Source organism: Mobula hypostoma, chromosome 9 (genome assembly GCF_963921235.1).
Source record: "Mobula hypostoma chromosome 9, sMobHyp1.1, whole genome shotgun sequence".
Lineage (NCBI taxonomy): Eukaryota > Metazoa > Chordata > Chondrichthyes > Myliobatiformes > Myliobatidae > Mobula > Mobula hypostoma.
In genome coordinates this window covers 14947860-14972939 of record NC_086105.1, presented here as the reverse complement: position 1 = coordinate 14972939, position 25080 = coordinate 14947860, and the positions used below count along the sequence as shown (strand labels likewise).

The 25080-nt window shown below is 42.8% G+C and overlaps 1 protein-coding gene and 2 long non-coding RNA genes across 3 annotated transcripts in view; 1 reads left to right on the top strand and 2 right to left on the bottom strand.

The window, feature by feature from the left end:
* The window catches only part of LOC134352315 (uncharacterized), a 63437-nt gene that overhangs the window by 1359 nt on the left and 36998 nt on the right, over positions 1–25080 (bottom strand). The gene's annotated exons all lie outside the window — the stretch shown is intronic.
* The window catches only part of wif1 (wnt inhibitory factor 1), a 41753-nt gene that overhangs the window by 12954 nt on the left and 3719 nt on the right, over positions 1–25080 (top strand). Inside the window, exons 4-8 of the mRNA XM_063059610.1 lie at positions 7007–7147; positions 8236–8331; positions 14600–14695; positions 20595–20690; positions 22537–22632. Of these exons, the coding sequence (XP_062915680.1) occupies positions 7007–7147; positions 8236–8331; positions 14600–14695; positions 20595–20690; positions 22537–22632 (525 nt within the window). The remainder of the gene's footprint in view (positions 1–7006; positions 7148–8235; positions 8332–14599; positions 14696–20594; positions 20691–22536; positions 22633–25080) is intronic.
* Positions 20755–23204, bottom strand: LOC134352316 (uncharacterized). Its single transcript, XR_010019371.1, has 3 exons — positions 23146–23204; positions 22514–22575; positions 20755–20783 (listed from the first exon to the last, which is right to left on the bottom strand). It is a non-coding gene; the product is annotated as an uncharacterized LOC134352316 (long non-coding RNA).

The window sequence follows — 25080 nt, the reverse complement described above, 5'->3', positions numbered from 1 at the left end:
TGGGGTAGGTTAACAACAGTTTAGTTAACAGCAATACACAAACCCACTGACTCCCACATTACCTCAATTACACCTTTTCCCACCATTTCACTTCCAAGGATACAATTCTCTTTTCTCAGTTCCTCAACCATTGCTCTTGTGAGGAGGCTCGCCTGCAGCTCTTCTATTTCCCACACACCTGCCCCCTCTTCATCCCCACCTCCCTCCTACCCAGGCATGGTAGAAAGAGAAGTCCCCCACTCCTCAATGCTAGCCCATGAACCTGTGCATCCCAAATATCATTTCCACAACTTCCCTCGTCTCCTGCAGGAACCAATCACCAGGAACATCTGCCCCTCCCCACTCTGCTTTCCGTAGAGGTCACTCTCCCCATGAATCACCTATCCACTCGCCCTTCCCCATCAATCCCCCTCCAGGCGCAACCATGCTAGTGTCACATTTGCCCCTAGACCACCACCCCGTTCACTGTGTTAAGTGCTCTAAATAGTCCTTCCCAGTGAGGCAGTCCTTCACGCATGAATATATCGGTGTCATTTATAACATCTAGTACTCCCAGTGCGGCCCTGCTCTACATCGGTGAAACCTGGTGCAGACTGGTGGGCGGCTTTGTCGAGCACTTTTGCTCCGTCCTCTGTGACAGCCAGGATCTCCCAAAGGCCAGCCATTTTAATTTCACTCCCTATTCTCACACTGACCTGTCTCTCCGTGGCCTCCTCTACAGCAAAGTTGAGGCTAGACCCAGATTAGAGGAACAGGACCTCGTATTCCACCTTAGTGGTCTTCAGCTCTACAGCATGAACATTGATATCTATTAACTCAGGTAGCCTCTCCTTCTTTCCCCCATTTTTTTCATTATCACACCAGCCCCCCAATCATCCATTCTATTTCTATTTTCCCTCCCCTACCATCTCACTCTCCCCGTCACTCACCTATTCCTCCCTCACCTCCTTCCCCTTATTCCATGGTCCACTGTTCCCTCCAATCAGATTCCTTCTTTTTCTGCCCCCTTTCACTTCCACTTATCACCTCAAAGCTTCTTGAATTATTCCTACTCTCCTCCTTCCCATGTGTCTCTCACCAAACCCCCCCCCCCAACATGTCTGCCATCTCTTGCTCTACCCCTTCCACCCACCTTTTTATACTGGCCTATAGTCTTTTCAGTCCTGACAGGTTCTCAGCCCAAAACTTTGACTATCCATTTCCCTCCACAGGCTCTACCTGACCCTCTGAGTTCCACCAACTCTTGTGCATTGCTCTAGATTTCCAGAGCCTACCCTTCAAACCTTTGGGCCTGTTCCAACATTCAGTCTCAACGTAGTTAACCATTCAAATTCAATACCCTATTCCGGCTTTCTTTCCATCCCTGATCCATCTAGCCCTATGAACAGCATCTAACTCCTCCTGAAATCTGCTGGAGGAACTCAGCAGACTGAGCAGCATCTGCGGGAGAAAGAGTCAGGTGAAAATCCTGCATCAGGTCTGAATAAGTACCTGAAATCTCTTTTAGAATTCATTTAGTTAATGGCATGGAGGCCCTTTAGCAAGGTTGCTGAAGTGATAATGGTAATGTAATCAACTGCCTAAACTTTATGAGATCATGACTTTAGAACAGCTTGACTGGCCCACTGGTGGGAGGATTTGAAATAGTTTACTTTGTGCCTGATTTCAAAGTTTAAAGCACATCAGATTATGTAGAATATCCTGTCCTCCCCCTCATAAGGCATAGTTCCATTCTGATTTTGTGAGTTCTGTAGCAGGTAATTGAGGTTAAAAGTGGTAACCACAGACATTACCACGCCTTGGCTGGATAGTTTGGAAGGTGGTGCGCTCCTTCCACTGCTCTCACATGTGGATGGGTCCAAATGCTCCTGATTCATGGACCTGAACTTCTGAATGCCATCTCAAATGCTCCTTCTCCACCTTGAGTGGTCATGAGACAGGAATTCCCAATAGTAATTGGGGATATTGCATTGTCTTCACTAACTCATTTTCATGAACCTCTTTTGAACCCTCTGACATTGGAGAGGGTTCAAAGGAGGTTCACAAGAATAATTCTGGGAATGAAAGGCCTATCATATGAGGAACTTTTGGTGGTTCTGGGCTGGTACTCACTGGAATTTAGAAGAATGAGGGGGCGGTGGTATTATCAACCTAGACCATAAGACCATAAGATATAGGAGCAGAAGTAGGCCATTCAATCCATCGAGTCTGCTCCAATATTCAATCATGGGCTGACCCAATTCTTCCAGTCATCCCCACTCCCCTGCCTTCACCCCATACACTTTGAAGCCTATTGAATGTTGAAAGGCACAGACAGAGTGGATGTGGAGAGGATGTTTTCTCCAGTGGGGGCTATGGGACCAGAGGGCATAATCTCAGAATAGAGGGGAATCTATTTAGAATGGAGATGAGGAGGGATTTCTTTAGCCAGAGGGTGGTAAATCTGTGGAATTTGTTGCCTCAGACTGCTGTGGAGGCCAGGTCATTATGTGTATTAAAGACGGAAGTTGATGGGTTCTTGATTAGGGCATGAAAGGTTACAGGGGGAAGGCAGGAGAATGGAGTTGCAAGGGAAATGGATTAGGAAATAGAAAAGGCGTGTTAAAATGACAATGTTATGATAGACATAGGAAATTTTAACATGCAGGTAGATTGGGAAAATTAGGTTAGTAACGGATTCTCAAGAGAGTGAATTTATTGACTGCTGAGATGGCTTTTTAGAACAGTTTGCTGCTGAGCTTATGAGGTGATCAACTATACTGATTGGGTGTTATGTAAGGAAGTGGAGACGATTAGGGAGCTTAAGGTAAAGGAACTCTTCAGAGGCAGTAATCACAATATGGTTGAGTTCAACTTGAAGTTTGAGAGGGAGAAAGTAAAGTCTGATATAGCAGTATTTCAGTGGAGTAATGAGACTACAGAGGTATGAGAGAGGAGTTGGCCAAAGTAAATTGGAAGGAAATGCTGACAGGGATGACAGCAGGGCAGCAATGGCTTGAGTTTCTGGGAAAAATGAGGAAGTTGCAGGATAGATGTATTTCAAAAACAAAGAAATACTCAAAAGGCAAAATAGTACAATGGTGGCTGACAAGGGAAGTCAAAGCTAACGTAAAACCAAAAGAGAGGGCATACAACAAAACAAAAATTAGCAGGAAGATGGAAGATTGGGAAGCCTTTTAAAAACCTACAGAAAGCAACTAAAATAATCATTAGGAGGGAAAAGGTGAAATGTGAAAGCAAGCTAGTAAACAATATCAAGGTGCATAGAAAAAGCTTTTTCAAGTATATAAAAAGTAAAAGAGAAATGTGAGTGGATATAGGACCACTAGGAAACGAGGCCAGAGAAATAATAACAGGGGACAAGGAGATAGCAGATGAACTAAATGAGTATTTTGTATCAGTCTTCACTGTGGAAGGCACTAGCAGTGTGCCAGGTGTTGAAGGGTGTGAGGGAAGAGAAGTGAGTGTAGTTACTATTACATGGGAGAAGGTGCTCAAAAAGCTGAAAGACCTAAAGGTACATAAGTCACCCGGACCAGATGAACTGCATCCTATGGTTCTGAAAGAGGTAGCGGTAGGGATTGTGGAGGTGTTAGTAATGATCTTTCAAGAATCATTCAACTCTGGCATGGTTCCAGAGGACTGGAAAATTGCAAAGGAGGAAGGCAGCAGAAAGGAAATTATAGACCAGTTAGCCCAACCTCAGTGGTTGGGAAGATGTAATAGTCAATTGTTAAGGATGAGGTTATGGACTCCTTGGTAACACAGGACAAGATAGGACAAAATCAGCATGGTTTCCTTAGAGAAAAATCTTGCCTGATGAACCTGCTGGAATTCTTTGAGGAGATTACAAGTAAGATAGATAAAGAGGATGTTGTTTATTTGGACTTTAAGAAGGCCTTTGACAGGGTGTCACACATGAGGCTCCTTACCAAGTTAAGAGCCCATGGTATTACAGGATAGTTACTAATATGGTTAGAACATTAGTTGATTGGTAGGAGGCAATGAGTGGGAATAAGAGGATCCTTTTCTGGTTGGCTGCCAGTGACTAGTGGTGTTCTGCAGGGGTCAGTGTTGGGACCGCTTCTTTTTACGCTGTATATCAATGATTTAGATGATGGAATAGATGGCTTTGTTGGCAAGTTTTCTGGTGAAAGGGCAGGTAGTGTTGAGGAAACAGGAAGGCTGCAGAAGGACTTAAACAGATTAGGAGAATGGGCAAGAAAGAGGTAAATGAAACATAATGTTGGAAAATGCATGGTCATGCACCTTGGTAGAAGAAATAAATGTGCAGACTATTTTCTAAATGGGGAGAGAAATATCAACAATCTGAGATGCAAAGGGACTTGGGGGGTCCTTATGCAGAACACCCTAAAGGTTAACGAGGGTTGAGTTGGTGGTGAGGAAGGCAAATGCCATGTTAGCATTCATTTCAAGAGGTCTTGAATACAAGAGCAGGGATGTGATGTAAAGGCTTTGTAAGGCACTGGTGAGGCCTCACCTTGAGTATTCTGAATAGTTATGGGCTCTTCATCTCAGAAAAGATGTGCTGGCATCGGAGGGGGTTCAGAGGAGGTTAACAAGGATGATTCCGGAAATGAAAGGGTTATCATATGAGGAATATTTGATGGCTCTGGGCCTGTACTCGCTGGAATTTAGAAGGATGAGGCGGGGATCTCATCAAAACCTTTCGAATGTTGAAAGAACTAGACAGAGTAGATAGGAAAGGATGTTTTCCGTGGTGGGGGAGTCTAGGACAAGAGGGCACAGCCTCAGGAGAGAGGGGTGTCTATTTAAAACGGGGTTGGAAAGAAATTGCTTTAGCCTGAGGATGGTGAATTGGTGGAATTTGTTACCTCAGGCAGCTGTGGAGGTCAGGTCGTTTGGTGTATTTAAGGCAGAAATTGATAGTTTCTTGATTGGCAACGGCATCAAAGGCAATGGGGAGAAGGCTGGGAGTGGGGCTGAGGAGGGGTTAAAAAAGGATCAGGTGTGATTGAATGGCAGAGCAGACTGATGGGCCAAATGGCCTAATTCTGCTCCTATGTCTTATGGTCTAATGGATCAGCCATGATGAAATAGAGGAGACTTTATGGGCCAAATGGCCTAATTCTGCTTTTGTGTGTACGGTGTTGTAGTCTTAACTCATTGGTAGTTTTCTGGAGACTATTTCTTAAGTGTAACGAGCAAGTATCAAAGGCAGGTATTCAATCCTGAAATAAATCAGTAGCCTCTAAAGCCTATTGAAAGCCTTCTTCCTGAGGAGTGGCTCATGTTGTCTCACGTTGTCTCACAGGCTCTGATGATTAAACACTTAAAAATGGCATCTCGTTCACTTTTGAAGGTGCTTTGTCAATTTAGGTAGGAAGGGAGCACTTCCCCAGCCTTCAACTCTACTATCTAGTAACTAGTCTCTTCTCTACAGTGAGAATGACAATACATGTGGGTAGACCCCAATCATAAGGCCATCTCTGGCCTCGCTGAGCTTGACGGATTCATGGAAGGTTTCATGGATTCATGTTCATGGATTGACTTACATCCAGTCTAAAGATCAAATTAGTTTCTGATAAAGTGATTGTTTGGGTCATGGAAATTTATCCTTACAAAACTGAGGAATCACTACCAAAAATTTTGAGATATAGAATAAAAATTAACTCTTGTTAGTCATAGTCATAGTCATAGTCATAGTCATACTTTATTGATTCCGGAGGAAATTGGTTTTTGTTACAGTTGCACCATAAATGATTAAATAGTAATAAAACCATAAATAGGTAAATAGTAATATGTAAAATATGCCAGGAAATAAGTTCAGGACCAGCCTATTGGCTCAGGGTGTCTGACCCTCCAAGGGAAGAGTTGTAAAGTTTGATGGCCACAGGCAGGAATGACTTCCTATGACGCTCTGTGTTGCATCTCTGTGGAATGAGTCTCTGGCTGAATGTACTCCTGTGCCCACCCAGTACATTATGTAGTGGATGGGAGACATTGACCAAGATGGCATGCAACTTGGACAGCATCCTCTCTTCAGACACCACCGTGAGAGAGTCCAGTTCCATCCCCACAACATCACTGGCCTTACGAATGAGTAGTTAAAGTTGTGAGGAAATGATAACTGAACACAAAGAGAAAGAGACAACAAAGTTTGTCGATTTTAGTCAAGGGCTCATGTTAAAGAAAATCATGATATTGAGGGTTTTCTAGGAATGTAAGTCCTCTGTAATGTGTATTAAAGAAAGTATGAGGTCCCATCAGTCTGCAACTCATGACTTAATTACAATTAAATGATTTAATTTTAACCAGCGCCATTACTTCCTGAGAAAACTAAAGAAATTTGGCCTGTCCCCTAAAACCCTCACTAATTTTTATAGATGCACCATAGAAAGCATTCTTCTAGGGTGCATCACAACCTGGTATGGAAGTTGTCCTGTCCAAGACCGAAAGATGCTGCAGAAGATCGTGAACACGGTGCATCACACCACACAAACCAATCTTCTGTCCGTGGACTCACTTTACACCGCACTTTGTCGAAGCAGTGCTGCCAGGATAATCAAGGACACGACCCCCCCAGCCAACACACTTTTCGTCCCTCTTCCCTCCGGGAGAAGGTTCAGGAGCTTGAAGACTCGTACGGCCAGATTTGGGAACAGCTTCTTTCCAACTGTGATAAGACTGCTGAACAGATCCTGACCCGGATCTGAGCCGTACCCTCCAAATATCTGGACCTGCCTCTTGGTCTTTTTGCAGTACCTTACTTTCCATTTTTCTATGTTCTATTTATGATTTTCAATTTAAATTTTTAATATTTACTAATTTTTTACTATTTTTAATATTTAATATTGGTAATCCAGGGAGCAGGAAGCGCAGAATCAAATATCGCTGTGATGATCGTACGTTCTAGTATCAATTGTTTGGCAACAATAAAGTAAAGTAAATTTTTGATATTTTTCGAATGTTAAGTGCAGATTTTTTCTTTTTTTTTTGTTGTTCTGCCTTTGTGCCAATTTAGTTGTGCAGATTGGATTCCCTTGTCTTGGTGGCCAGGATGGGGTAGCAGCTTTTGAGGTCACTGTGGTCATTATGGATGCTGAAGGGAATGTTATACTTAGAACCCCTCACAATGCAATATTCTTCAAAACTTGCCAAAGAGGTAAGCTGATCTTTTCCTGAATATCATACTGCTTGTCCCCGTCATTTTGATGTATCAGAAACCAGTGGGCTTAAATTTTGATCTTTTCAAATATGGATTGGAGGTGGCATTCAAATTTATATTAGTGGTAACATAATCTTGCTAGAAATTTGGCTGCATAAAATTAGTAAAGCAAGTGCAACATTTGATAAAACTTAAAAAAATACATTCACCATAGAAACCTTACTTCAAAGGGAAATGTAATTTGAGCATCATAACACCAGCGCCTCATTAAACAATTTATGATCTAACTTTGCTAAAATTTTAGGTTTGAATGACAATTTTAATTTATATTCACCGTAAATGGAGGATTCTTACTGAAACTTGGGCCTAAGCCAAACTCTACTGCCCAGCCACTTAGGGTTGAGGTGAATAATTAAGGCATGTTACTCTACCCATTTGATCCTACTGCTTTTCACTATTTTCCTGAACTTAACCCATTCCTTTGAGCACTCCTGTAAGAAGCCCACAGGAACAGAGTGAGGCCCCCTGTTAAATACACAAAAACTGGGCCCAGTTTGCCATCACTGGATTCCGCTTCAATTCTACCTTTACAGTTTTAGGTAACAGTGGATACGTTTGGATCCGGGCTTCTCTCACTATCCTTCCCCACTACTCCGTCCCAAAATACCCCGGGAAATTTATAAACTTTCCTGTAATGGGATGGCTTGTCTTTTTTTCTACTGAATTGGAATTTGTATTAAATTGTGGATGTTTTGAACAGAGAATTGTTACAGACAGACGACAAAAGTTAATGGTATGCTGGTACTACAAATTTAAAATTAAATTTCTGGTAATTCAGCACAAGAAGACATATGGTGAAAAGGAAAACACTACAACTTATGAAAGCATGCTTTAAGTACAGAGAACCATCTTGCCCGGTGGCAATTTTTGGAAAAATGCTGTTTTACTTAAATCTATGTTTATATAAATTGTAGAAAGTTTACTGTTATTGCTACATATCTGCTACCTTCTTAACATTATATATTATAACAATAATTATATCTGCATAATATATTAAATATTTACAAATCTCTTTATGTGCCAAGCCAAATGTCCGGGGGGATGTCGCAATGGAGGTTATTGTACAGAGAGACAGGTTTGTGAGTGCCCTGATGGCTTCTATGGACCTCATTGTGAAAAAGGTAACATTTAACGGAAATAAGACCACAGGCTATCATTTAATTGTGATTTTGAAAAAAACGCTATAATAAGATGAATGATTTTTTTTTGTAAATGTCAAAGATTGATCAGTTCTGTAACTAATACATTGCCTCCTCTACATGGAGACAGTGTTTTTTTTTCCCCCTCGAGTTGTTGCTTCAAGCTATCCAGGGAAGGCAGGGAAAGTTGGCAGGCAATTCACCTGGCAGCTCTTGCACACTTTCTAGCAGCCGGTCAAAGAGCTGCTTTGTTTGGCCTCTTGGCAGGGATGTGATGTAGAGAGCCTCAAGAAGTGAGAAGATTAAAGGAACAGGAGAATAAATTTATGGAAAAAAATAAACAAATTAAACTAAAACTATTTGAGCTATTTCGTAAGCCAGAAAGAGGGAATTAAAATGAAGTATTATGTTAAGAAAATATTTCAATTTCAGCAATATCCTGTAAGGAAAAATAAGCAGTCCTCTTACTCTGAATGAACAGCAGCTAACTCAGCGATGCCTATCCTGGTGGCCTTGGGTACTTAACCAATGTTTCACATTGGGAGCACGAGTAGATTTCTGCAAGGAAACAATGATCACTTGGGCACGTTTTGACCTCATCCACATTTCTGGGAGAAAGACGTTCATTGACTCAAAAAATAAAACTTCTCGGATATGTAAAGTTTAAATGTCATGCAAGTTTAAGTTTTGAAATCCGATAATTTAAATTAAAGCATGAAATTTATTTTGGCAATTATGCTCACCTTGATCATTATATTTGGTCTTTCGATTCTTTTCTGGTATAAGTGCACAGAGCTCAAAGAGTGAAATATGTTGTATTAATTTACTTTATGTGTGGCAATGTAGATATTTCATATTGTATTTTAAGATTGTTCCTTCCCCTGCCTCCCATCTTGCCTCCCACACATTTCTTATACAACAGGACAGTCCAGGAACAGGTTCTTCAGCCCACAAAGGCACTTCCTCCTGCTGTTTATGTCCTGCCTCAGTTTTCTGACGTTTACAACAGGAAAAATTAGATCATTGAACATTGCAGCCCAGTATAAGCTCTTTTGTCCCAACCATTTAACTTACTCTAAGATCAATCTAACTCTTCCCTTCTAAATCACCCTCTGTTTCTCTGTCACCCATGTGTCTATCTAAGAGTTTCTTAAATGCCCCTGATGTATTGGCCTCTATCACCACCCCTGGCAGGGCATTCCATTCAGCCACTACTCTTTGTGTGAAGAACTTACCTCTGTCATCCCCTGCTATCCTTTACTCCAATATCCTTAAAATTGTACCCCTTTGTATTAGTCATTTCTGCCCTCGGTCTCGGTTGTCCATTCTGTCAGAATCAGAATCCTTTATTATCGCCAAGTATGTGGACACATACAGGGAATTTGATGCTGGGAATTCTATGCCTCTAATCGTCTTGGACACCACCTCCTAACAAGATGGTAATTGTTCAGGTTTCTGAATTATCAGTACATTATAAAGTATTCCTTTTAGATGTACAGCATAAAAATGGACCATGCTCAGGGCTTGAGCAGGCCCTGAAATGTTACATATCCTGTAGTTTCCTTATGCTGGGGAGTCTAGGACTAGAAGGCAGCCTCGAAATCGAAGGGTGTCCCTTTATAATAGAAGGTGTCCCTCTAGAATAGAGATGAGGAATTTCTTTAGCCGGAGGGTAGTGAATCTGTGGAAATTATTGCCGCAGGTGGCTGTGGAGGCCAAGCCGTTTGGTATATTTAAAGCAGAGGTTGATAGGTTCTTTATTAGTCAGGGTGTCAAAGGTTACAATGGGAAGGCAGGAGAATGGCGTTGTTGTTGTAGTTCCTTTCCATGCCTTGTGGTGTATCGGGTGGCAAACCTTGCCATTTCTGTAGCATTTTTATCTGTCTTTTTAATGAGGCCAACTTGCTAGCTCGACACTCAACCCAGCCTGGATGGAAAGTGTGTAAGCAGTCGGCTGGATTCGAATCCAGGACCACGCGCCTCGAAGTCCGGTGTGGGTGCCATTACACCACCGGCCGGCTAAGAAAGGGGTTGAAGGGGATAATAAATCAGCCATGATGGTGTGGCAGAGCAGACCCAGTCAGGGGTGCAGGGGTAGCTGCAGCGCTCTGAAACACGATCGACACCTCTTCAAGAAAAAAGCCGAAATAAACAAGCTAATTAATTAGGTGCCGCCCAGGGTGATTTGAGTCTCTCAGAAACTGCTGATCTCCTAGTATTTTTACGCACAACATACTCTGGAGTTTACAAAGGATGGTGCCAAAAACAAAAAAAGAAATCCAGCGAGTGGCTGTTCCGTGAGCAAAAACATCGTGTTAAATCCACTCGCTGGATTTTGTTTTGTTTTTGGCACCATCCTTTGTAAACTCCAGAGTATGTTGTGCATAAAAATCCCAGGAGATCAGCAGTTTCTGAGAGACTCAAATCACCCTGGGCGGCACCTAATCAATTAATGCAACACACATCAAAGTTGCTGGTGAATGCAGCAGGCCAGGCAGCATCTCTAGGAAGGGGTACAGTCGACGTTTCGGGCCGAGATCCTTCATCAGGACCAACTGAAGGAAGGGTTAGTAAGAGATTTGAAAGTGGGAGGGGGAGGGGGAGATCCTTAATGATAGAAGACAGGAGGGGGAGGAATGGAGCCAAGAGCTGGACAGGTGATTGGCAAATTAATTAGCTTGTTTATTTCGGTTTTTTTCTTAAAGAGGTGCCGAAGGCATTTCAGAGTGCTCCGGCTACCACTGCACCACTGGACCCAATGGCCTGAATGGCCCAGTTCTGCTCCTATGTTTTATGGTTTTATGGTATCCTAGACTCGGACAGCAACACTATACATCAGGAGCATCACTGTCATCTTTGGCTGGAGACTAGGAGGAATGTGGGCTGCCAGGGACTTGTCAGGGAAGGTTTGTGCACTTGGTAAAGACAGAAAAAAGAATGAATATGATGAATCACACGAACAGAAGTAACATATTTCGGAGAAATTTAGAGTCCAGCAGAGGAGGACAAAGGGCTTAATTAGAAAAGGGAATAAAGATTATGAGAGAAAACTGGCAGGGAACATAAAAGCTGACTGTAAAAGCTTTTATAGATATGTGAAAAGAAAAAGATTGGTTAAGGCAAATGTAGGTCCCTTACAGTCAGAAACAGGTGAATTGATCTTGGGGAACAAGGACATGGCAGACCAATTGAATAACTACTTTGGTTCTTTCTTCACTAAGGAGGACATAAATAATCTTCCAGAAATAGTAGGGAACAGAGGGTCCAGTGAGATGGAGGAACTGAGGGAAATACATGTTAGTAGGGAAGTAGTGTTAAGTAAATTGAAGGGATTAAAGGCAGATAAATCCCCAGGGCCAGATGGTCTGCATCCCAGACTGCTTAAGGAAGTAGCCCAAGAAATAGTGGATGCATTAGTGATAAATTTTCAAAACTCTTTAGATTCTGGATTAGTTCCTGAGGATTGGAGGGTGGCTAATGTAACCCTGCTTTTTAAAAAAGGAGGAAGAGAGAAACGGGGGAATTATAGACTGCTAAGCCTGATATCGTTGGTGGGGAAAATGCTAGATTCAGTTATCAAAGATGTGATAACAGCACATTTGGAAAGCGGTGAAATCATCGGACAAAGTCAGCATGGATTTGTGAAAGGAAAATCATGTCTGACGAATCTCATAGAATTTTTTGAGGATGTAACTAGTAGAGTGGATAGGAGAGAACCAGTGGATGTGGTAAATTTGGATTTTCAAAAGGTTTTTGACAAGGTCCCACACAGGAGATTAGTGTGCAAACTTAAAGCACACGGTATTGGGGGTATGGTATTGATGTGGAGACAGAATTGGTTGGCAGACAGGAAGCAAAGAGTGGGAATAAACGGGACCTTTTCAGAATGGCAGGCAGTGACTAGTGGGGTACCACAAGGCTCAGTGCTGGGACCCCAGTTGTTTACAATATATATTAATGACTTAGACGAGGGAATTAAATGCAGCATCTCCAAGTTTGCAGATGACACGAAGCTGGGCGGCAGTGTTAGCTGTGAGGAGGATGCTAAGAGGATGCAGGGTGACTTGGATAGGTTAGGTGAGTGGGCAAATTCATGCAATTTAATGTGGATGAATGTGAGGTTATCCACTTTGGTGGCAAGAACAGGAAAACAGATTATTATCTGAATAGTGGCCGATTAGGAAAAGGGGAGGTGCAACAAGACCTGGGTGTCATTGTACACCAGTCATTGAAAGTGGGCATGCAGGTACATCAGGTGGTGAAAAAGGCGAATGGGATGCCGGCATTCATAGCAAGAGGATTCGAGTACAGGAGCAGGGAGGTACTACTGCAGTTGTACGAGGCCTTGGTGAGACCACACCTGGAGTATTGTGTGCAGTTTTGGTCCCCTAATCTGAGGAAAGACTCTTACCATAGAGGGGGTACAAAGAAGGTTCACCAGATTGATTCCTGGGATGGCAGGACTTTCATATGATGAAAGTCTGGATCGACTAGGCTTATACCCTCTGTAATTTAGAAGATTGAGGGGGGATCTTATTGAAATGTATGAAATTCTAAAGGAATTGGACAGGCTAGATGTAGGAAGATTGTTCTCGATGTTGGGGAAGTCCAGAACGAGGGGTCACAGTTTGAGGATAAAGGGGAAGCCTTTTAGGACCGAGATGAGGAAAAACTTCTTTACGCAGAGAGTGGTGAATCTGTGGAATTCTCTGCCACAGGAAACAGTTGAGGCCAGTTCATTGGCTATATTTAAGAGGGAGTTAGATATGGCCCTTGTGGCTAAAGGGATCAGGGGGTATGGAGAGAAAGCAGGTGCAGGGTTCTGAGTTGGATGATCAGCCATGATCATACTGAATGGTGGTGCAGGTTCGAAGGGCCGAATGGCCTACTCCTGCACCTATTTTCTATGTTTCTTAATTTGAACAATTCCATCTGGTGTTGGCTTCCCATTTTTTTCACTCAGAGTGTGCACAGACAGGCTAAAGATTGGCCAGTTTAAAGCTGCTTTTGGTCCTTTATTTGGAACATTGAATATGTGATTAGTTCAGCAGCTCACTCATCATTATTGGCAGTATCCTGACAGCAACTTACCTGCTGCCTCGTTTAGTAAAAATACCTGCATTTAAATAGAAACTTTCATCTTTTACTTCCTGCCTGTTATGCCGCTGGTGTTTAGGGCTGCAATGAAAGTCTTCTATCTCTATCTGTCCATACAGTTGCACAGAGATGTAGGAGGATTCTTCATTGCTGTTTCAGTAACAATTTTTTTGCCCAGTCAGCGTTGTTGGCTCTGAGCTGAAACCCCGAACCTGGAGGACCAGTGGACCACTCTTAGCATGACCTCTACCCTCTGACCTGCTTGGCATAGGTGACCTCTATCAAAAGCCAAAGCACACGATCCTGACCAGCCAAAATAGGTCTCTGGGTCTTTGTGGCATGCAAGCCTCCAAACCCTACGGCAAGGTTGTGGTCCTCTTGGAGGCTTTCATCTTTTGGGATTTCCTAAATACCTTTATAATCAATGAGATTCTTTTTTGAAATGTAGACACAGCTGCAATGGAAGGAGGTAGCAGCCAGTTCGCACAGAGTAAACACCCAGGAACAGCAATGTGACAACCAGTTTCAGTAATGTTCAGAGAGTTTAAGTATTGTCCAGAATGCTGGTGATGCTGCTCTGACTTCTCTCAAAATAGCTCCATGGGATCTTTAGTTCTCAGCCGAAAGAAGTGATGGGGCCCCAGTTTAACATCTCATCCGAATGACCTAAAAGTTAGGACAGGGAGCATAAGTATTTGGAACCAGCAAAGGGATACGTGAGTGTGTAGTTTTAAAAAAGAACTTCTTGAGAGAAAAATACATTTAAGTAATGAACTGTGTGAGGGAGGATTGGGAATTTGGAGTGTGATGTTCTTGTTTTTTTTTCCTGTCTGAGCGATCTGTTGGTTTTTTTGTGTGTGAGAGAGGGATTGGGGTTTAGATGCAATTGTTGCTGTTTTTTTGTGAGGAGGGGCTGGAGGTCTGATGTTATTGTTGCTTTTTTTGCGAGGGAGGGGGTTGGGTGTTTGGGGTTTTTGATGTTCCAGCTGTTTTTCTGTATTTCATGGCTATCTGGAGAAGTCAAATATCAGAGTTGCATTGTACATGCATAATTTGACAATAGAATGAACCTTTCAACCACTGAATTTTACGACATGCTAAACTCCAACTCCATATATTCTCCAAGTACATTTAACCTCCCTCTTTCTTTTAGCTCTGTGCATCCCCAGATGTCTGAATGGAGGACTGTGTGTCAGTCCAGGATTGTGCATCTGTCCTCCTGGATACTTCGGTATTAACTGTGATAAAGGTAGGCGATGAACACTCACATTTAGTTGGTGATTTCCTTTGTGCACAATCATAGATATCTCTGCTACAGAATGCTATTGACATGTAATCACTGAACACCACCAGGTCAAATTTAACACCAAGGTCTCACACGCACAAAATCTGGTGAACAGTTGCAGTCAAAAAAGTGACACTTACATCTGTTGAAAATCAGTGCTCTCCTTCCAGTTGTTACTAGTCTCTTCCAGCAGCCTGACACTTAAGTAACAACTTTCCCTCCCGCCCTTAGTTTCAGTCCAGACTTATGATTTAAAGTTGGCAGCTGCTTCAACAGGATTGATATAGGGAGAAGAGATTTAAAGTCAGTAGCGCGGGCCTGGATTGGAGTCAGATAGAAAAGTTTGGCATAAAGTTTAAGCGTGCTGGAGAAGCCAAGCAAGTTCCAATAAGATGTTTTTCTATTCCTTTTTGGAGCTTGTTAAAAGTAAACTGAGAGGCTTATCATGCTTCATAATTTTATGAAGGTAGGGCAGTTTTAATATGGGAATTTTAACTTCCATATTGACATAAAGGAATTAGTTCATCACTGGAAGGTAGCATATTTTTGTATTGTGATATCCAATTTATTGTAGCAATATTTCCTAGAACTTCTGTGGGGGCAGGAGATTATGAGATTTATATTGAGGCAGTTCTGGTTGATGAATAACTATGAATGCAAGTGAAACTAATAGCAATGAAAATGTGAACAAATTCAGCATAGTGTACTAAAGAAGAACAGCACAAAATGGCCACAGAGATTCTACACATGGGCAAGGCAATGGAGCAAACACTGAGTGCAGCAATATGGACATATGTGTTTGTAGATTATGCTCGTGGTGCATGTTTTAAAATATATACAGAACAGTTTGTAACTCAGAGAAGCAAAGGCTCCAGATGCTAAAGAGCAGCCAGAAAAGAGGAAGGAGCAATAAGAAACAAGAAGAAAAAATAAGCTTATAAAGATTTAAATACCACTGGGAAGTATTATAAGAAAAGCAAACCATACAAACTATAAAACTGGGACATTGAAAGAAACAAGCATCAAATGTTCAGATATTACTTGCGTCTGATCAAGGGCAGTGACTGAACATCTCGAACATTTCCAGTTGATCAAAAAGTGCTAGCATGGATATGTACAGGATAGGTCAAAGTTCAAAGTAAATTTATGATTAAAATTTGTATATGTCACCAAATACTACCCCGAGATTTATTTTCTTACAGGCATTCACAGTAGGGCAAAAAATACAACAGGATCAATGAAAAGCTACACACAGACTGACCAGCAAGCAATGTGCAAAAGAAGACAAACTGTGCAAATACAAAGAAATAAATAATAAAAATAAATAATATTGTGAACATGAGTTGTAGAGTCCTTAACAAACATAGAACATAGAATAGTACAGCACAGTACAGGCCCTTCAGCCCACAATGTTGTGCTGACCCTCAAATCCTGCCTCCCATATAACCCCCCACCTTAAATTCCTCCATATACAGTACCGGTCTAGTAGTCTCTTAAACTTCACTAGCGTAGCTGCCTCCACCACTGACTCAGGCAGTGCATTCCACGTACCAACCACTCTCTGAGTAAAAAACCTTCCTCTAAAATCCCCCTTGAACTTCCCACCCCTTACCTTAAAGCCATGTCCTCTTGTATTGAGCAGTGGTGCCCTGGGGAAGAGGCGCTGGCTATCTACTCTATCTATTCCTCTTATTATCTTGTACACCTCTATCATGTCTCTTATTATCTTGTACAACTCTATCATGTCTCCTCTCATCCTTCTTCTCACCAAAGAGTAAAGCCCCAGCTCTCTTAATCTCTGATCATAATCCATACTCTCTAAACCAGGCAGCACCCTGGTAAATCTCCTCTGTACCCTTTCCAATGCTTCCACATCCTTCCTATAGTGAGGTGACCAGAACTGGACACAGTACTCCAAGTGTGGCCTAACCAGAGTTTTATAGAGCTGCATCATTACATTGCAACTCTTAAACTCTATCCCTCGACTTATGAAAGCTAACACCCCATAAGCTTTCTTAACTACCCTATCCACCTGTGAGGCAACTTTCAGGGATCTGTGGACATGTACCCCCAGATCCTTCTGCTCCTCCACACTACCAAGTATCCTGCCATTTACTTTGTACTCTGCCTTGGAGTTTGTCCTTCCAAAGTGTACCACATCACACTTCTCCGGGTTGAACTCCATCTGCCACTTCTCAGCTCACTTCTACATCCTAGCAATGTCTCTCTGCAATCTTTGACAATCTTCTACACTATCCACAACACCACCAACCTTTGTGTCGTCTGCAAACTTGCCAACCCACCCTTCTGCCCCAATATCCAGGTCGTTAATAAAAATCACGAAAAGTAGAGGTCCCAGAACAGATCCTTGTGGGACACCACTAGTCACAATCCTCCAATCTGAATGTACTCCCTCCACCACGACTCTCTGCCTTCTGCAGGCAAGCCAATTCTGAATCCACCTGGCCAAACTTCCCTGGATCCCATGCCTTCTGACTTTCTGAATAAGCCTACCGTGTGGAAACTTGTCAAATGCCTTACTAAAATCCATATAGATCAAATCCACTGCACTACCCTCATCTATATGCCTGGTCACCTCCTCAAAGAACTCTATCAGGCTTGTTAAACACGATCTGCCCTTCACAAAGCCATGCTGACTGTCCCTGATCAGACCATGATTCTCTAAATGTCCATAGATCCTAACTCTAAGAATCTTTTCCAACAGCTTTCCCATCACAGACGTAAGACTCACTGGTCTATAATTACCCAGACTATCCCTACTACCTTTTTTGAACAAGGAGACAACATTTGCCTTCATCCAATCCTCCGGTACCATTCCTGTCGACAACGAGGATGTAAGGATCCTAGCCAGAGGAGGAGCATATTCTGGGGAATATTCTGTCAGGCCCCGGAGACTTATCTGTCCTAATGTATTTTAACAACTCCAAACCTCCTCTCCCTTAATATCAACATGCTCCAGAACATCAACCTCACTCATATTGCCTTCACTGTCATCAAGTTCCCTCTCATTGGTGAATACTGAAGAGAAGTATTCATTGAGGACCTCGCTCACTTCCACAGCATCGAGGCACATCTTCCCACCTTTATCTCTAATCGGTCCTACCTTCACTCCTGGCATCCTTTTGTTCTTCACATAATTGAAGAATGCCTTGGGATTTTCCTTTACCCTACTCGCCAAGGCCTTCTCATGCCCCCCTCTTGCTCTCCTCAGCCCTTCTTAAGCTCCTTTCTTGCTACCCTATATTCCTCAATAGACCCATCTGATCCTTGCTTCCTAAACCTCATGTATGCTGCCTTCTTCCACCTGACTAGATTTTCCACCTCACTTGTCACCCATGGTTCCTTCACCCTACCATTCTTTATCTTCCTTACCGGGACAAATTTATCCCTAACATCCTGCAAGAGATCCCTAAATATCGGCCACATGTCCATTGTACATTTCCCTGCAAAAACATCATCCCAATTCACACCCGCAAGTTTTAGCCTTATAGCCTCATAATTTCCCTTCCCCAATTAAAAATTTTCTTCGCCTCTCTGATTCTATCCTTTTCCGTAATAATGCTAAAGGCCAGGGAGCGGTAGTCACTGTCCCCCAGATGCTCACCCACTGAGAGATCTGTGACCTGACCCGGTTCGTTACCTAATACTAGATCTATTATGGCATTCCCCCTAGTCGGCCTGTCAACATACTGTGACAGGTATCCGTCCTGGACACACTTAACAAACTCTGCCCAGTCCAAACCCTTGGAACTAATCAGATGTGAATTAATATTAGGGAAGTTAAAGTCACCCATGATAACAACCTTGTTATTTTTGTACCTTTCCAAAATCTGCCTCCCAATCTGCTCCTCGGTATCTCTGCTGCTACGGGGGTGCCTATAGAATACTCCCAATAGAGTAACTGCTCCTTTCCTGTTCCTGACTTCCACCCATACTGACTCAAAAGAAGATCCTACTACATTACCCACCCTTTCTGTAGTTGTAATAGTATCCCTGACCACTAATGCCACCCCTCCTCCCCTTTTTCCCTCTGCTCTATCCCTTTTAAAGCACTGAAATCCAGGATATTGAAAATCCATTCCTGCCCTGGTGCCAGCCAAGTCTCTGTAATGGCCACTACATCATAATTCCATGTATGTATCCAAGCTCTCAGTTCATCACCTTTGTACCTGATTCTTCTTGCATTGAAGTACACGCACTTTAGCTCTTCTACCTTCCTACCTTTACACCCTTTATTCTGCTTCTCTTTCCTCAAGGCCTCTCTATATGTTAGATCTGACTTTACTCCATGCACTTCTTTCACTGCTCTATCGCTCTGGGTCCCATCCCCCTTGCAAATTAGTTTAAACCCTCCTGAACCATGCTAGCAAACCTACCTGCAAGGATATTGCTCCCCCTCGAGTTCAGATGCAACCCATGCAATCTGTACAGGTCCCACATTCCCCAGAAGAGATCCCAATGATCTAAAAATCTAAAACCCTGCTCCCTGCACCAACTCCTCAGCCACGCATTCAACTGCCATCTCCTCCAATTCTTACCATCTCTGTCACGTAGCACTGGCAGCAATCCTGAGAACGCCACCCTTGAGGTCCTGTTCTTCAGCCTTCTGCCTAGTTCCCGAAACTCACACTTCAGGACCTCATCCCTCTTCCCGCCTATGTCGTTGGTGCCACCACGTATCACGACTTCTGGTTGCTTTCCCTCTCATACCAGGATGTCTTAGCTTGTGTTCAGTGATCAATCCAGTGTTGTAGTGAGTGAAGTTATCCACACTGGTTCGGGAGCATATCCAATGAGCCCAATTTTTCGAGGGGTTGTGAAAGTACTGCACAGAGGAACGTATATATTTATTATTTATCTTCAGGAGGTATTGGATTAAATCATAGCTGAGCTTGATTTTTTTTTTCAAATTACAAATTTTTGTTGAGCTGACAAGAAAACTGAGCAGCAGGAAGGGGGCAGGCTTTCAGGGATAATTGAGAACTACTTACACTGGCAGACCATGCCAAATGGCATTCCACAGGGACTTTGCTTGACCATGCTTACAAACTACATAGGTGATAAAACAGAAAACCACGTCTCCAAAGAGAGATGTCATTGTGAATAAGGAAGTTGGAAGCATTATAGAAGTGGGCAAAATTGTACCAAATGAATTTCAATATTGGCTATCCAATTTAGGTCTAAGAAGGATAGAATTAAGTAGTTCATAAATGGAAGCCCAAACAGTTACTGATTTTAGAACATGCTTGTACTCGAGCAGGGGACAGCCATTTTTGGAATTGTCGGCCTTGCGTGTTCCTGTTCCTTGGGCTAATATTAATACCAAAGCAAAGGGGAATAATTTTCAAGCAGTAATTGACTGAACCTTTTTTTTACAAAAAGGACAACATTTTAGATCCGAGGTGCCCAAACCAACCTAATCATATGCATTTACATATTTACATTCGTTAGATTCTGGGTGAATTGGGTATATAACCTCATAAAACTGTTGGGGCTGTTGGTCTAGCTCAATACTTTACACAAGTCAGGATGATTTAATTAGTATTACAGCAGATGAGTAGCCAGTTTGAGATTCTTCTAGTTCCAGCAATGGTTAAATTAGGTAAGGCCGGGGTGGGGGGGGGGGTGTGGCGGAGGAGGGGGGGAGTTGATCTGTCCTGAGCCAGATTTAGATTTGTTGTGTTGGATTGTGTTTGAATTTTGTGCCTGAGTGGACCTTCACAATTTTGTAAGTTATCTCATGGACAATGTTCTGAAATGTGATCTTTTTAAATGGTCTAATATTTTACATTAGGAATTAATTCATTCATCTTATTCTTAATTTTTTTTTGTTTTATTTCAGCAAACTGTACCTCAATCTGTTACAATGGTGGAACCTGCTTCCATCCTAACAAATGCATTTGTCCTCCGGGATATGAAGGGGATCTGTGTGAGAACAGTCAGTATCAACCTTTACTCATCTATTCCCTTCTCTCTCACATGCCTCTATCGTCCGCTTAAATGCATCCACAGCAGTTGTCTCAGTCACTTCCTATGGCGAAAGAGTTCATATTTATTTACTGAGATACAGTGCAGAATAGGTTCTCCCAGCCCTTCGAGCCATGCTGCCCAGCAACCCCCGATTCAACCCTAGGCTAATCACGGAATAATTGACAATGACCAATTAACCTCCCGCTGGCACATCTTTGGACTGTGGGAGGAAGCCCATGCAGTCACGGGGAGAGCAGACAAACCCCATACAGACAGAGCTGGGAATTGAACCTGGGTCGCTGGTACTGTAAAGCGTTGTGCTAACCACTACACTACTATGCCACCCCATTTTCCTCAGCCAATAAATAAAAATCCTTTTGATTCCCTCTTATCAGTTCCTAGATGACAACTGTCTACTGATGGCCCTTAGTCTGGCAATTCCTCTGAAGCATAAATAACCTTCATCTTCCCCTCCTTCTTCTCTTTCTCCTGTGGTCACTCTCCTCTACTATCAAATTCCTTCCTTTCCCGCGCTTTATCTTCTCTATCCACCTGGCTTCACCCATGACCTTCTATATCCTCCTTCCCCTCCACCCACCTATTCATTCTGGCATCTTCCCCCTTCCTTTCCAGTCCTGAAGAAGGGTCTCGGCCTAAAACATCGACTGTTTATACACTTCCATAGGTGCTGCCTGACCTGCTCAGTTCCTGCAGCATTTTGTGCGTGTGTTGCTTGGGATTTCCAGCACCTGTAGACTTTCTCGTATTTATGCTATATGCTTCCCAAACCTTTGATATTTAAACATTAAAACTCTGTTCAGCTGCACCTCCATGTTGGTAGTTTTTACTTTGCTGACTTGCCCTGGAATCTCCCTGGATCTGAACTTCACTGGGGGTTCTCCAGCACAGGGATCCTCTATGCCATCATTGAGTGGATATGGCACTCAGCTTCTTTCCCAATCCTGATTATGTTTAGCTGTATGTTGCGGCTTCTCCATTTTTCTGCTCTGTGTGAATTTCTTTATTTGCAAAGTGTCTATGCCTCATCCAGGAGTTTATTTTGAATGAATCCATGAGCATCTTGACATGACTGAACCTTGGTGCATGCTCTTCCACGTGGTGATTCCTCTATTCCTCTGACCCTCAATTAAACTCACACTGCTGAACACTCACTGTGTTGCAGTATTGTGGTTCTCCCTTCCAAGTCCCGTGGTCTGTTCCTTCCACCCACCAGCTTGCTCAGCACCAGGGGACTTCCTAACAGTATTGTGTATCTGCTGCTATGTTGTAAACTTAGCCCCTTCACCTCTCCCACTCCTGCCAATTTCTTTCTCACTGCCTCTCAGTAGTTTCTTGCTTCCACTTCAAACTTTTGAGCCAAATCTTTTTTTAAAGCGAAAAAAACGAATATGCACTTTAATTTTTCAACTAATAGTTCAACCCTTTACTCTGACCCTCAATTAAACTCGTATTGCATTCTAATTCATTTCACTGTAAGCCTTTCTTTTTGGCAAAGCTTAGCTCAACCTATTTTCGTAAGACGTGCCCTCTAGTTCAGGCATTTGATGTATTTATGAACGAATCCATTACTTGTACATAACTATCAGCTGTTTCGTCCTGAACTGTTTGTGTGAAATATAGTTCAGTGTCTGCTCCCATATTGCATCTGTATATAAAATACTTTTCATAAACTGATTTCAATAGGTTTCAATAGGATTTTGGTTATATCAAATGTAAGTTTATTTTTTGGATTCACTGCGGGTTATGAGGTTGATAAGAGTTGAAACTCACATGTAGATCTCTCTTTGATGCAGGTAAATGTCGACAGCCTTGCAGAAATGGAGGGAAATGCACTGGGAGAAACAAATGCAAATGTGTTAAAGGTTACCACGGTGACCTGTGTTCTAAACGTGAGTATCTTGCTCTTTGTTTTTAAATAAAGGCCCATTATTGTTATAAACACACGGAATTCTGCAGATGCTCAAAATCCAAAGCAACACACAAAACGTTGAAGGAAACGAGAAAATCTGCAGATGCTGGAAATCCCAGGAGCACACACAAAATGCTGGAGGAACTCAGCAGGCCAGGCAGCATTTATGGAAAAAGTACAGTCAACGTTCTGGGCCGAGACCCTTCGGCAGAACTGGAGAAAAAAAGCTGAGGAGTAGGATTAAAAGGTGGAGGGAGGGGAGAGAGAAACATAAGGTGATAGGTGAAACCTGAAGGGGGAGGGATGAAGTAAAGAGCTGGGAAGTTGATTGGTGAAAGAGATACAGAACAGGAGAAGGGGAGTCTGATAGAACCGAAGGCCATGGAAGAAAGAAAAGGGGGGACGAGCACCAGGGGGAGTGATGGGCAGGCAAGGAGATACCATGAGAGAGGGAAAAGGGGATGGGGAATGGTGAAGGGGTGGCCGGCTTTACCAGAAGTTCGCGAGATCTATGTTCATGCCATCAGGTTGGAGGCTATTCATGCAGAATATAAGGTGTTGTTCCTTGAAGCTCCTTCAATAATTCCAAAAGACTGAAGTAGGGTAAATACTGAAAGACTTTTATTCGCAGTAAGACATTACCTCCATGCTGAGTGTCTGCCCCTGGTCTAAGGGGGAGGAGCAGGGCGAAAACGCCTTTATTCAGGGATCTGTGGGAGGAGACACAGGGGCAGTCAGCAGAGGGGCGTGTCCAGACAGGTAACCCAGTTACAACATATATATATATATCGTTTACCACATTCCTCCAACCTGAGTGTGGCCACTTCACGACAGTGGAGGAGGCGGCGGATAGACATATCGGAATGGGAATAGGAAGTGGAATTGAAATGGATGGCCACTGGGAGATCCCGCTTTCACTGGCGGAAATGTTGGAGGAACTCAGCAAGTTAGGCAGCATTCATGGAGAGGAATAAACCGTTGACATTTCGGGCCGAGACCCTTCATCAGGACTGGCAAGGAAGGGGGAGGAAGCCAGAATAAAAGGTGGTGGTGGTGGGGGGGGCGGGGGTTTGATTTGTTTTAGGATTCTGCAAGGATTGCTTATCAGCTCCAAAGTAACGATTAAATGTTACTCTCCAATGCCCAGATATGAATGCACTGAATAAAAATGAAACGACGGCCACGTGCAAACTATAACAACACACACAAAATGCTGGAAGAACTCAGCAAAAGGTGTGGGGAGGAGATGGAGGACAAGCTAGAAGGTGATTGGTGAAGCCGGGTGGGCTTTAAAGGCCAATTATTATTGTGTTTTATTGAAAGAATTCTCTAAAGGAAATTAATAAAATGTGTAATTGTGATGACTTTCCCAGCATTTAGTTACTTTTAATCTCAAAACTCCCTTTAACATTCTGAGTGTTTTAACTCTCCAATTGTTTCGGCAATGTTAAACCATAGTAGTTTCTGGAGTACATTGGTATCCAGAAGTTGCAAAATGGTCATAGAGATTATGATCAGTGATCTTTGGACATCAGAGGTGAACCTAACATTGGCTTCATTCAGTACTGTATTTTAAAACGTGTTCTGCTTCTAACACACTCTGGGGCTGCAGCTGGGGGGAATGAATCAGCAGAATTGAAGGCAATGGAAAAGAAAACGGACTGCAGCAGAAAGGGAATGCTTATTTGATATCGTACAATACATTTTTTTCTGATTAAAGCCACTTTCACCCTTTTTGGCCACTGTGATACTTAAAGTGAATAAATGTGATCTGGATAAAGTCGCTTTGTATCGTGTTTTCTATTTTCAGCTTCATCACTTGGGTGGAAAGTTGATCAAGCCATTCCCCATTCTTTTCTCAAAGCAGATTTCGAGGGCATGTGCTATCATGAGAGGCTGGATAAACCTGGGTTGTTTTCTCTGGAGTGTCCGAGGGTGAGGGAAGATCTGATTGAAGTTTACAAGAGAGGCATAGATGGAGTGGACAGAGAGTATCTGTTTCCCAGAGCTGAAATGTCTAATACCAAACGGCATGCATTGAAAAGGGATAGGTTCAAAGGGGATGCGAGGGGTAGGTTTTTTACTCAGAGAGTGGTGGATGCCTGGAATGGTGGTAGAGGATTTTAAGTGACGTTTGGATGGGCACATGGATTAAGGAAGATGGAGTGATAAGAACATAATGTATGCGGTGGGGGGAGGGTGGTACATAGTGTTTGGGTGTTTTTGATTTGCTTTTTAGCTGGTTTGGCACAGCTTTGTAGACCAAATGGCCAGTTCCTGTTCTGTACTGTTCTATGTTCAGGTTGAATTCCAGTTACTCTTGGCTTCGGAGTTGCTGGGGAATTATGCTTGGCAATGATATTTACAGGATAGCGTGCCACCAGCTATTGTTTGCATAGGAAGGTCACCAGGGATTCTGAAGGGTTTG